The sequence below is a fragment of the Trachurus japonicus genome, chromosome 1 (genome assembly GCF_045865225.1).
Source record: "Trachurus japonicus isolate A0001 chromosome 1, Traja_1.0".
NCBI lineage: Eukaryota > Metazoa > Chordata > Actinopteri > Carangiformes > Carangidae > Trachurus > Trachurus japonicus.
In genome coordinates this window covers 13,540,429-13,552,825 of record NC_140907.1, presented here as the reverse complement: position 1 = coordinate 13,552,825, position 12,397 = coordinate 13,540,429, and the positions used below count along the sequence as shown (strand labels likewise).

The 12,397-nt window shown below is 38.4% G+C and overlaps 2 protein-coding genes across 3 annotated transcripts in view; one reads left to right on the top strand and one right to left on the bottom strand.

Moving 5' to 3' along the window:
- Positions 1-1,523, bottom strand: part of LOC146991503 (uncharacterized) — a 3,163-nt gene extending 1,640 nt beyond the window's left edge. Inside the window, exons 1-4 of the mRNA XM_085791490.1 lie at positions 1,331-1,523; positions 721-807; positions 275-514; positions 1-96 (exon numbers count right to left, since the gene is read on the bottom strand). The exon at positions 1-96 is cut by the window's left edge and continues 59 nt beyond it. Coding sequence (XP_085647616.1) covers positions 1-96; positions 275-514; positions 721-807; positions 1,331-1,427 — 520 coding nt within the window. The 5' untranslated portion in view covers positions 1,428-1,523. The remainder of the gene's footprint in view (positions 97-274; positions 515-720; positions 808-1,330) is intronic.
- Positions 1,524-5,797: 4,274 nt separating this feature from the next.
- On the top strand, positions 5,798-8,861 carry LOC146991502 (CD209 antigen-like protein C). Of its 2 annotated transcripts, none has more exons than XM_085791468.1 (7): positions 5,798-5,967; positions 6,716-6,859; positions 7,531-7,623; positions 7,727-7,777; positions 7,986-8,128; positions 8,231-8,331; positions 8,437-8,861. In XM_085791468.1, exons 1-7 carry the CDS (start codon positions 5,880-5,882, stop codon positions 8,582-8,584), a joined length of 768 nt encoding a protein of 255 aa, XP_085647594.1. In that variant the 5' UTR covers positions 5,798-5,879; the 3' UTR covers positions 8,585-8,861. The 2 variants fall into 2 exon arrangements, with proteins under 2 accessions (XP_085647594.1, XP_085647602.1); XM_085791476.1 differs by having other exon boundaries at positions 5,803-5,967; positions 6,716-6,805.
- Positions 8,862-12,397: the final 3,536 nt, after the last annotated feature.

Here is a 12,397-nt window from a genome sequence, read left to right as displayed (position 1 = left end):
TACTTTGCTCCCATGTCTTCAACTCACTGGAGAGAAAGTAACATCTGGAGTTGATCTTCCTCCAGCCTGGAGGACAGTGTGGAGTGGCATCCATCTCTGGCAGACAAAATCAACAAATTACACATGACCTATCAGATTCTGATATTTTTGGATCAGAAGCTTGAAGTACAAAGATAACTCAATTTAACCGTAACTAATAATTACATACTGTATCTCCTACAAAATTCAGTTTATTATGGTAGAGGTTTAGGACTGAAGACTCGTTTCCTCTCACCACTCAGCCTCATTTTCAGTCTGTCCCTCTCCTCCTCTACCATCCTTATCTTGTTGTTGAGTTCACTGACTCTGTTTCGCAGCAGGTCTTTTTCTTTAGTCAAGGCATTGAAACGTTCTTGTAATCTGTTGCAGTTACACCCAGGCCTCTTTTGGTGGCAGTAACTTTCCATCTCCCTCTTTTGGTCTGTAAATTGAGTTGTGTTACAGTTCGAGGGGGGTGATTCCTTGTTCGAGTACACTTGTAGAAAAGAAACAGAAAATTGTTAAATTTCTTAAAATGGAAGCTAAACAAATTGAAATGCTTTGCACAATTTCTGCGACAAGTTTTACAGCAATATGTCAACTTACACCACTGTTGCATTTGCAAAATTGTGGTGTTGCAGACTGCAACTTGCAGCAATCTTTGCAAATTTCAAATTACACAATGCCACAGTCCATACTCACGAGCAAGACGTAAAGAAATATTGAGAATGGCTTGTATGATACACAGCACACCAAAACTGAGGAAAAGCAGCCGAGCGAGCCTTCTTTCTGCAAAATCAACACACACACACAGACCCACAACAATTAAAGTCTATAACCACCGTTTAGTTTGTAAAGTTGATCACGGTAGCCTATGGACACTATGCAACCATGTTTTTTTTTAATTCAGTATACTTTGGGAGTTTCTTTCCCTGACATGAGTTAGTTTGCCAGGGCTTGGTTATTAATTTGTTGATCATTTCCTAATTTACATTTCACACAGAACACAGAATTTCTTTCAGTGCATAAACATAAAGTTGAGTTCATAAGTTTCTAACTCTCAACTTCAGTTTTATGAATGTGAAATATCAGAATAATAGTAATGGCATTACACTCAATGATGTAATTGTAATGTTTTGTTTAATTTTTGGTCAGTTTGCCTTTTATTCCAGTGAGCGTGAAAGGGAAACAGAGAAACAAGAACAAGACAGTGTTTCCTCATAACACTGATGTGCTATTAAAACACTTAATGAAAATAGTACAACCACTACACTGGTTCTGTTTGACAAAATAGGATGATGTGTGTTATTACCTGTTTGATTTTTATCCTTGTTGCATTTCTGTCCATATCTTGGTCCCTCATTCATGTACTCTGGCATCTCCATTTGCTCAACGGTCCCGGTTGCCATTGTTGCTGGTGAGACGTCTGGTCAGCAGATTGTGTGTTCCCTCTTATGGCTTGTGTCCTCATCAGGAATGGCCTAATACACACTTGACAGACTTTATAAGAGTAAGAAAATAGCAGAACAAACAAAGATGTGACAATGCAACATGTGATGTGTGGTGAAATCCCCTCAAGCCAAATGATTTTATTGTTTCCATTAATAAATACCATTTATCCACCTCCCTTTGAACTTTGCCGTCATACTACTACTAGGCTACTTGCCCCAAAACGTTGTCTTTGTGCATATTTGGAAAAAGTAAAACAGGCAGGCATGAACTAATGGTCAGACAATGTTTCAGAACTAATTGCATAATGGCATATTATGTGTAACGCCTGACACTTACACTGTTATTAACCACCAAATTAACTAAATATTCTGATAATACAACACACAAGTAATCTGGGCAATTTATTATCAAATATCAGTGCTACACCTCAAAAAAACACAGCACAGAATCTGAACGTATTCATATCCATACATTAAAACTGACCATTCCACATTGCGCTTAAAAATTAATTAAATTAGTTTATGGAAAAAACTTATGCACAAAAGTCATGTTATAGAGGCATACTTCAAATGGGCAGTAGATTTTGTGTAGCACTGGAAAACTTTAGAGGAGATGTTAAATAAGAAGATATTGGCAATAGTCCATACAAAAATAGTTTGATTTACTGATGAAAATGGAGGCAACAACCTCACAGCACGCTGCCACCTACTCTGTCTCCCATAGACACTCGACTTGAGCCTCGACGAATAGGAGTCAGACAACTTTTCAGGTAGGACAACAATGACATTGGTTATTGGTGACGTCACAAATTTCACAGAATGTCACTTCACAATGCCCACCCTCCTGCACCGCAATTTCCACTTCCTCACTGCTTTAGGACCTTGTGGTTCAAACCTGTTTTGCAACTGTAAAAAACAAAACAACAACAACAAAACACAACAGGCCTGACCCCTGTCAACAGATCAGGACCTCCTGAAACAAACTTGAGTTCTGTTGTTTGTAAAAGGCTGATAATATAGCCGCAGTTTTTCAACACAACCAAAACAATATTAAAGTAGCAGCATGAGGTCCGGCCAAATGGTAGAAGTCAAGTCACGGTCAAGTCACGGTTTATTTATAAAGCACATTTAAAAACAACCTCAGGCCGAAAAATATACTTTAAAAAAAAAAAAAAAAAAACAACCTCAGTTGACCAAAGTGCTGTACAATTGCAAAAGCACAACAACAAACAACAAACAATTAAAAACAACACCAGGGATAGTAGTCACTTTAAAACAAATCTAGATAAAAAGAAAGAATAAAAGAGAGAGAGGAAAGAAAGAGTGAGAGCCAAGATTACTCGCTTAGCTGGGAGTGAACGCCAAGGAGAAAAGATACGTTTTTAGGAGTGTTTTAAAATGTTCAACAGACTGTGCAGCTCTAACATGGAGAGGTAGGCTGTTCCACAGCTTAGGAGCCGCGACTGAGAAGGCTCTGTCTCCACGAGTGGAGAGTCTGGACCTGGGTACTGCCAGGAGCAGCTGGTTAGATGACCTAAGTGCCCTAGCAGTGGTGTGCAACTGTAAAAGCTCTGATAAATAAGATGGTGCTAGACCATTCATACATTTAAAAGCAATTAATAAAATTTTAAACTGAATCCCAAAATTAATAGGCAGCCAGTGCAAAGATGCCAGGACTGGAGTAATGTGCTCGCGTTTTTTCTTTCCAGTCAGCAAGCGGGCAGCTGCGTTTTGAACGACCTGCAAGCGGCGCAGTGCTTTCTGATCAAGGCCAACAAACAATGAATTGCAATAATCTAAACGTGATGTAATAAAGGTGTGAATTAATCTCTCAAATACATTTCTTGGGAGATAAACCTTTGCTTTTGCCAACAGCCTTAGTTGGAAGAAGCTTGTCTTGACTATGGAGGATATCTGCTTGTCAAACCTAAAGTCGTTCTCTAAAATAACTCCAAGGTTCCTTGCAAAAGGATGACAGTAAGACTTAAGGGAACCAATAGCACTGTCACATCCATCAAGCAAATTTTGTTGACCAAATAAAATGATTTCAGTTTTGTTTTTGTTCAAAGACAGAAAGTTAACTTCCATCCAAGTTTGGATATCTTTAAGGCAGTCTAGTAGAGCCTGAACAGAGGCTCGCCCATTTATCTTTAGGGGAAGATAGATTTGTACATCATCGGCAAAACAATGGAAAGAGATGTTGTACTTTCTAAATATGGATCCCAGAGGCAACATATATATCGAGAAAAGGAGGGGGCCCAAAACAGAACCTTGGGGCACTCCACAATTTAGAGGGGAAGTGGCCGAAGAATGCTGGCCCAGCTGGACTGAGAAGCTCCGGTCTGAAAGGTAGGACTGAAACCACTTCAAAACAGTGCCCCTAATGCCCACACACTTGTTCAAACGTGACAGAAGAATTTGATGATCCACTGTATCAAAGGCAGCTGTCAGATCAAAAGGAAAGGAAAATGTTTCACACATGATGTAAAGTGTGAGTTGACCACATCATTTGATGCAAGGGTGGGTTTCCTGTGTACATCCTGTGTAGTTGTGTGCGCCCCTGTAGAAGCCTACAGAAAGCCTGAGAAAGCCAGTGTAAAGGACAGTATATTTACTCCCCACCCTGACAGTGTATAAGGGTTGGGGTTAGAGAAGAGACCTTGGTAAAGTCCCCCTCAGTAATGCATTGTGCTATGTGATGTATATTCCGCATGCTTTACTGTAAATGATAATGATCTCACCTCCTTTAATACTGTTTGCCTGACATCAAACTCTGAAAATCAGAGGACTTCCTCGTGTTTTTCTTTTCTCCCAACTTTAATGTCTTGGTCATTTTTGGCCATGTCTGGAGACAGAGGCAGTTAAGGGTAAACTAATAGAGATCCACACAAGTCAGTGCAGTGATTGCGTGCTTACTGCTGTACAGCCCACTTCTGCTTTGTATTAGGAAAAAGATTAGGTCACAGCTTTCGTGGAGGAGAAGTGAGGGTAATGTTGGGCATTTTGTTTTGTCATTACAAAACAAAATGACATTGACATTTTTGAGTTAATCATTGCATTTTATTTGAACTCTGTGTCGGCAACAGCCAGAGCTGGAGCCATAATAGCTGGCATATTTTTTGTGGTTGTCTGTCAGTATGTATGTACTGTACATATATATTGGACACAATGGCTCAGTACCACCCTGAGGAAATTTCTTGAAAATCAAGTTAAAAGTTTACCTTTACTCTAGGACAAACTGATTAGAGCTTGTTGGTCAAAGGTCAAAGGTCAAAGGTCAAGGTCGCTGTGACCTTACAAAACACGGTTTTATCTTTGTTCTTCTGTTATGTCCATCTACTTTAAATTCTGTGAAAAAGAGTTAACTCTAAACTTAAGGATAAACAACTGATTAGATGATTTTGGCGGGGCACTGGACCCAATGATCATCCATCATAGGGCCAACATAGAGATAACCAACCTCTTGTTCACAGGCAGGGCCGGCTCTAGACGTTTTGGCTCCTTAGGCGAGATACTCACTTACCTCACTTCCAATTATTACAATATAATTATAATAATAATAATGATTAGAATAATTACATAGCAGTGTATCAATGATCTCTCTGACCAAGAGATGCACAACTTGCACAACAAACAGTAAAAGTTCATAGAGTAAATCCTGGGCAAGGACATGGAAAAAGTGCTTTCTGGCACTTTCTCTTTCTCCCTTTCTCTCCCTAACCAAATTTAAAGTAATAATATTGCAACGATTTCAGGGAGCACCCAGAAATCAAACCTGGAACATCCATTCATTCAAGGATTCAGTCTACATCTTAGTCTGCAGCTTTTTTTAATTAGAGTTTCCCTTTTTAATGCAACCAAGTATCCTCACATATAGTTTAAAATCTGGCGTTTCTAACAAATATTAATTTTTAAAAAATGGCTTGAAAGCACTCTCACTGCAAACAGGTACCTCTACCAAACACGGTTTAGAAGACTCTTTCTACCTTTCCTCCACTGTGTGTGAGACTGCGTGGGCTGCAGGGTTGGTTGGACCAAACCATTGTCAGTCAAGAGAAGGGGGTTCAAATTTTGGAAAGATTAAAAACACGTTGTGTCATTTGTTATTTTCTAGACAGAACATGAAGGAACGGCGCAAATGGGTATCGCAGATTATTAGGTTATTTTTTTAGGGTGACTGGCGGTGCCCCTCGGGCACATGGCGCTCTTGGCCACCATATTGCGTAACACCGGGCCTGTTCACAGGAAACAACATGAGGAAGTAAATGCACTGTCAGCAAAAAATATATATATAAAGGAAGAAGTGGCCATAAGTATTCTTTGAAAACAGATTCTCCAGATCACCATTGCCATACTCGAGTCAGCGAGTAAAATAAAAGTGTTTTCTACCAAGAGCAACGTGAAATTTCCATGGACTACATCAATGATCCGTTGGCCAGTGGTGCCACCTCAAAGAGGCGCAGCGGTGAAGACAAACATGTGACCCCTGTTGTCTTAGGTAAGACAGAAATCCTAAAGTTCAATTCATATTTTCAGTGTTACAGTAATGATAAAAATCAGTTTTGGACAAAATGTCACCAATCAGAAGCATTTAAAGATCTCAGGAAAAAAAATAAAAGAAAGGCCAAGGAAGAATCACTTTTCAGAATAGACACTTTATTATATTCAACTTCTTGTTAATGTAAATATGTAGCCTACTATGCCAATCACATGGCAGCAACTCATGTGGTCAGAACTGAGCATCAGAGTGAGGAAGAAAGGTCATTTATTGTAAGTGACTGAATTTGGTTGTTGGTGCGTCATCGGCTGGTCTGAGAATTTCAGAAACTAATAATCAATTGGGATTTCCACCACCATCTCTCAGTCTGAAAAGGAGAAACAATGAGTGAGGGGCAATAGATATCGTAAAAATGATGCCTGGTCTAAAGAGTCTCGACATTTGCTGTGACATTTAGGATCAGAACTTGAAAGCGTGGATCCATCCTGCTTTGTATCAGTGGTTCAGGTTCCTGGCGATGTAGCACACACACACGATGCGATGATAAAGGGAAAATAAATTTATTCAAAATAAAGATCTTGAGCTGCTTTTTGATTATGAAAAGAGTAGGCTTCTCTTATTTATATCTATCTATATACAATGTGTGTGTGTGTGTGTGTGTGTGTGTGTGTGTGTGTGTGTGTGTGTGTGTGTGTGTGTGTGTGTGTGTGTGTGTGTGTGTGTGTGTGTGTGTGATTCTGACCCTCAGGGGGAAAAGTATACAAACTGCTTGGTGTGAGCTTTGGACTCCTGTGTATCCTCCAAGCTGCTCTCAACGTCTCCCTGCGTCTTGCTCTCAGTGAGTCCTTGCAATTTACCAGAGATGGACAGAGTACTCGATCCCAGTACTTGAGTAAGAGTACAAATACTACTGCACCTTCCAACTAACTAGGTTTCCTTAATTGGCAAACACAGCTTGTGTCCAATAGTATTTTAGAAAAAAAAAAGAGCAGACCTGAAAGTAACGAGTAGCCTACTTTTCAGCCTCCTAGAAATTAACTTGAGTAAAAGTAAAAATATTTGTCTTGGAAATGTATTCAAGTAAGAGTAATAAGTACTAAAGAAATCTAATACTCAAGTAAAGTACAAATCCTCTGGATATGTACAGTACTCAAGTAAATTTACTCTGTTACTGTCCACCACTGGAACTTACTTGAAGTTTGTTTTTATCTCATATATTGTATCTATGTAGGCTATGAGCGATAGATATCGCTCTGGTATAGACATATGGTCAGAATCAGGCAAAACAAATAAAAATAAAGCAGCACAAGAAAACCAATGTGCCCCATCCTCCATTTAACGAAAAGGGACGGGACTTTACTTTCATGTTTCATATTTTAGCTTATAGAATAAAAGGAAACCAAAGTCACTATCTCCTGAATCCTTGTGTATGGTTTAATATATTCTATATCAAATCACATATATACATGATTAGTTTTCTGATTTGTTTCCAGGCATCCTCCTGAAAGTGTCATGTGTGAAACACTGTTGGCCAAATGTAATGAAGTGTTTCTGCTCTTTCAGACGTCTCTGATAATAAGATATCAGGCACTGATGTCTGCAGCAAAAACCAGACTGAAGAGCTCAATCAGCTGAGGAGAAAACTGATGGACTCTGGTAAGTTTGAAAAAGAAAAAAAAAGTGGAACACCAGACTTCAGACATCATTTTCTGATACAGGTTTAATCAAACGTATCATTGTAATACATGTTATCCTACAGTAGGAAAGTTAACAGAGCTTGATCACCTCAAGAGAAAACTGATGAGCCTTGGTAAGTTTGAAAATTGAATTCATCTGATATCCTTCTTCATCTGTCTGATATAAGCTCAGAGAAAACATTTGTGTAAATTGAAATCAACTCATGAGCAGTAAAAGGTACGAAAAATGGATGATTTTAAATCAGTCACTCTATTATTTTATAATTACTTGTAATGTGTAAAAGTCTAAGATATTGAAGGTTTTCTTCCCCACCATGACAGAGGACTATTTTCAACAAGGATGGGTGTATTTCCATCGCAGCCTCTATTATATTTCATCAATAAAGAAGTCGTGGCAAGACAGTAGAGATGACTGTCTGCAGAGAGGTGCAGACCTGGTGATAATCAACAGCAAAGAAGAACATGTGAGTGAATGTGTGAATCTTAAGTTTTTAAATGAGTGATGAATATACTGTATCAGTGTAGATGTAACCTGTTGTTGGTGACTGTTTTTCTCTCTAAACAAGGATTTTACAAGGAAATTTCACACAATTATGTGGATTGGGCTGACTGACATTGAGTCAAAAAGGTCATGGAAATGGGTGGATGGCACTCCGATGACCCAAAGGTTAACAATTTTACTCTATTATTCAGCTGCTCCTGTTTCTTATTGTCCATCAAGTGCCTCTTGGGTTGCATCCTTTGTTAAAGATGGTTTGTTTTTGTGTTTCAGCTATTGGGCCAGTGGAGAGCCCAATAATTACCAAGGCAGAAGAGAAAACTGTGTACAACTTAGGTCATATGACGAAGAAAACAGCTGGAATGACAAAACATGTGAAGATCAAAACTTTTGGATCTGTGAAAAGACAGTGGCTTTATGAGTCAGCATGTAAAACCAAAACTGAAATGATCTTCCTGTTTAATCTGAATGTGAAAATCTGTGTTTATATGAATGAGTTGGATTGATATGTTCAGCTAGATGTGGGATACATTTCTGAAAATAAAGCTGGAAGTGACAGATACTGATGAAAAATTGATTTACCTTCATATTATTAGTGATGAAACCATTTCCTTTGAATGTGAGGAAGATGCCAGGAGTATTCTGTACTCATCACAGCTTATTGGCATTATTGTAACATAATACCATGTTTTAAAATAAAAATGTACAGACAGCTCTGAATGAGAGTACTTCTGATGCTTTCACTGTATTGACCTCTGTCCACCAATCAGGCAGGCGATGAACACTGCAGTTGTGAAGCTGTCAATACAGTAAATCATAGACATTTCCTGGCAGATAAATATGCTTGTTAGTAAGTAGGTGGGTGGGTGTGAAATTTAGTAGAGTTTGCAACACTGATCTAACCAAAAAGGAAAGCAATCATACAGCTGCAAGTTCTAGGAGAAAATGGTTGTAGTGTAGTGGTAGATTACTTCTTGCCACAGCCCCCAGTTTCCTGTAAAGTAGTCAGACGCATGCATACGGTAAAAGGAAAGTTACAGCTTCTTTTACGTAAGACAGCATCACTGTTTGAGTGAGAGAGATACTGTTCGGACATCAGAACCAACCAGAACCATCAGTGCAGCTGGACGTCATGGATCAACAGCTGGATATCTACGTCAATGTTGAGAGACCATCTCCTGCTCAAAGTAAGAGGTCAAGGGAGAAGAAGAGCTCAAAACATATTTATGAGAACGTGATCATTGGCACGCGCAAGCCTGGACCTGCACTCTCAGGTAACACACAAGCTGAATGGACAGTTTTTCTTAGTTTGCTTGTTTTCAGTTTATTAATTTGTTGTTCCTGAATCGGCTCTACTCTGAGAATACAAAGATATAGCTATTCCAACAATGAAATGCTGACACGAAAAATATAGCTAGACTGTCTATAACAAGCTCAGGACACAACACCCAGTTTTAATTATGTCTAAGAGGAACACTGGATCACCAAGGAATGACAGTGGCCATCAGTCTTATGTCCCAATAAGAAGTTCACTATTCCTCAACTATGATTTATTTGATTGTTTTATCTGCAGATTTGAATTTTAGTCAAAATGAACTTGTTACAGTCGGCTAGGAATTATTACAAGAATAGTAGGCAATTGCAAAAATGCAAAACATACTCTGAGTGATAAAAAGGTCACTGAATGAGGTGACTGAATGCATTTTTTGTGTGAAATAATGAAAACACGTTTGTGGTTTAAACCACACTGGCTTTGGTTCTGCTGAATTTCTGAATGAAGTCAACAGCTGCAGGTCAGCCTATATTTTTTTTAGAAAGAAAGAAATAGATACAAATACAAATATTTGTTTGATCATAAATTTATGTTGAGTCACACATAAATATGTTTCATACTGAACATCACGTTTACATCATCGTGGTAACGCAGTCCGACCCCCCTTAAACACTGCCTTAGGTGTCACTTTCAGTTTGCCGGTTGCAATGACCTTTATTATGAGAAATGACCATGCAAAGGCTGACTTAATTAATTTATATATTTAAATATTTGCATTGAATTTTCAATAGGGTAGATTGCGAATTACAGACATCAGAATTACAATTATTACGTACATGTATGACCGCACACCAACTGAAGGAAAAATAATTAAATAAGAGGGAACAAAAAAAAACAAAAAAAACAATCACAGACAAAACAAAAGAAAAAACAAAACAACAAAAAGCCCATTACTACAACATGAGGGGGGGGGGTAAGTGTCAGGGTTATCTAGAAGTGTGACAAATGACTTAATTCATTTGATTTGACACTAACACTAACGACAAACACTACATTTTACTTTCAGATGCTGATGGTGTGAAGAAGAGTTCGTGCAGAGCTGCTGCAGTGTTTCTGGGTGTGCTGTGTCTTCTCCTTCTGGCTGGACTCATAACTATGATTATCCTATGTGAGTGCTCTCTTAGCATGTTAAAGCCACGATAAGGTGCTACAGTGTTTCTTGACCTTTTTGTTTATGTGCCAAACACAGACATCAAATGCAACTCTGAGAGGAACGAGATGAATCAGTTTCAGACCAAATACAACAACCTTACAAGACATGCAGAGACAAGAACTAATGACTATTAAATAGACATTTAAATGGAAAATGAAGTCATCACAGTTACAATGATGTGACTGGAGAGAAAGAGCAGCTATCAAAGAGATATGAGTCCATAACAAAAGGCAAACATGATCTCCAGAGAAAACTGCAACTCGTTTTGATTATTGCAGCTGCTCTCAACATGGAAACAACCACAGCACTGAATGCAAAAAGGTCAAAGGTCATCAACCAGGAACCAAAGGACGGCTGGAGAAAAGATAAGGACTAAACAGAAACCAGGGACAACATTCCCAACCATATACGTATACCACTTTAATCACCTGAGGAAGGCCCACTGGACGTAGATGGTATTTGGACTTTGTGTTGAGCGTCGCGGTTAACAAACAGTCGCTTTAGGTGAAGTGGAGACTCAATCTACATCAGAAAAGCTTGTGATCATGTGATGTGATGAGATGGAGTGTAAAGAACGACACATGAGGAAGAGGTCGGCCTTGACTTTGACCTGAGAGACCACTGTTTCCTGTTTCAAACCCAAACTCTTGACTGTTCACCATGTTTGTTTTATAAGTTGTACTGCTTGTCTAACCATGACAACAGAGGTTTTTGAAACTTAGAAGTTTTTTTTTTTCTGAAAATAACCAAACTGTGACCACTCCATAATAACTGGGGTTTTATTTTAACCACAGCCATAATAGTCTGTTACATCTGCCACAACAGAGTTGCTATGTTGTCACTGCATTTTGTGTAGGAACAAAAGATGAATATGATCCTTTAAATTGCAGGAATGGCTCTATGTAGGACCAAGACAATTTACAACATAAATGATTAATACTATATAGATTGCCACAACAGCAGATAGAACCCTGGAAGTGAAACAGCTCATTATTATTTATTTATTTATTGAATTATTTATTCATACACCCAAACTGTTCCTCTACCTGCCACATGTCAAAATGTCTCTGGCGAGGTCACAACAGACCATTCACATTAATGCACCAGTAAACATTCACACACTCTTGAGAATAGATCTAAATGTCCAGCAGGTGGCACTGGAGAACAGCTTTAACCACGACTATTGGCCCTGTGTTGCTCCATCAGACCACTGTCTCTCTGTGGAGAAGAAGATCACTAAATACATGTTATCGGGCAAAATATAGACTGTGACTGTCACAATAATCTGTTGGTTTTATTTTTGATTTTGTCTTCTATAAAAAAAGAAAAAAGAAAACAAAAAAACAACTGGTGTGAACTTATGACTTGATCGATTAATGATTCATTTCAAGGAGAGGACTGTTTGTCATTTAGATATCTTGAGAGGATCTTTTTGTAATATAAACAGTAGCGTTAACATGGAGAAGTCAGTTAGTGTTTGTGAAGTGTATAATAACATTTTGTAGTGTTCACGAAGCCGATCATTTAAGTTCTCTCAAAACATTCCCAGAGTTTGTTTGTTTTGTTTTTTTGCTTGGTTGGTTGTTGTTGTTGTTGTTTTTGTTTTGTTTTGTTTTTACAAAATGTCATTAATTTATTTTTTCATCATTAAACTTCTATGAAAGCCGACAATAATACCCTGAGAACTTTAATCCTTTCTGTGAGGCTGTAACTCACAGCTCTCCGCTATCTCCCACAAATACTGATTC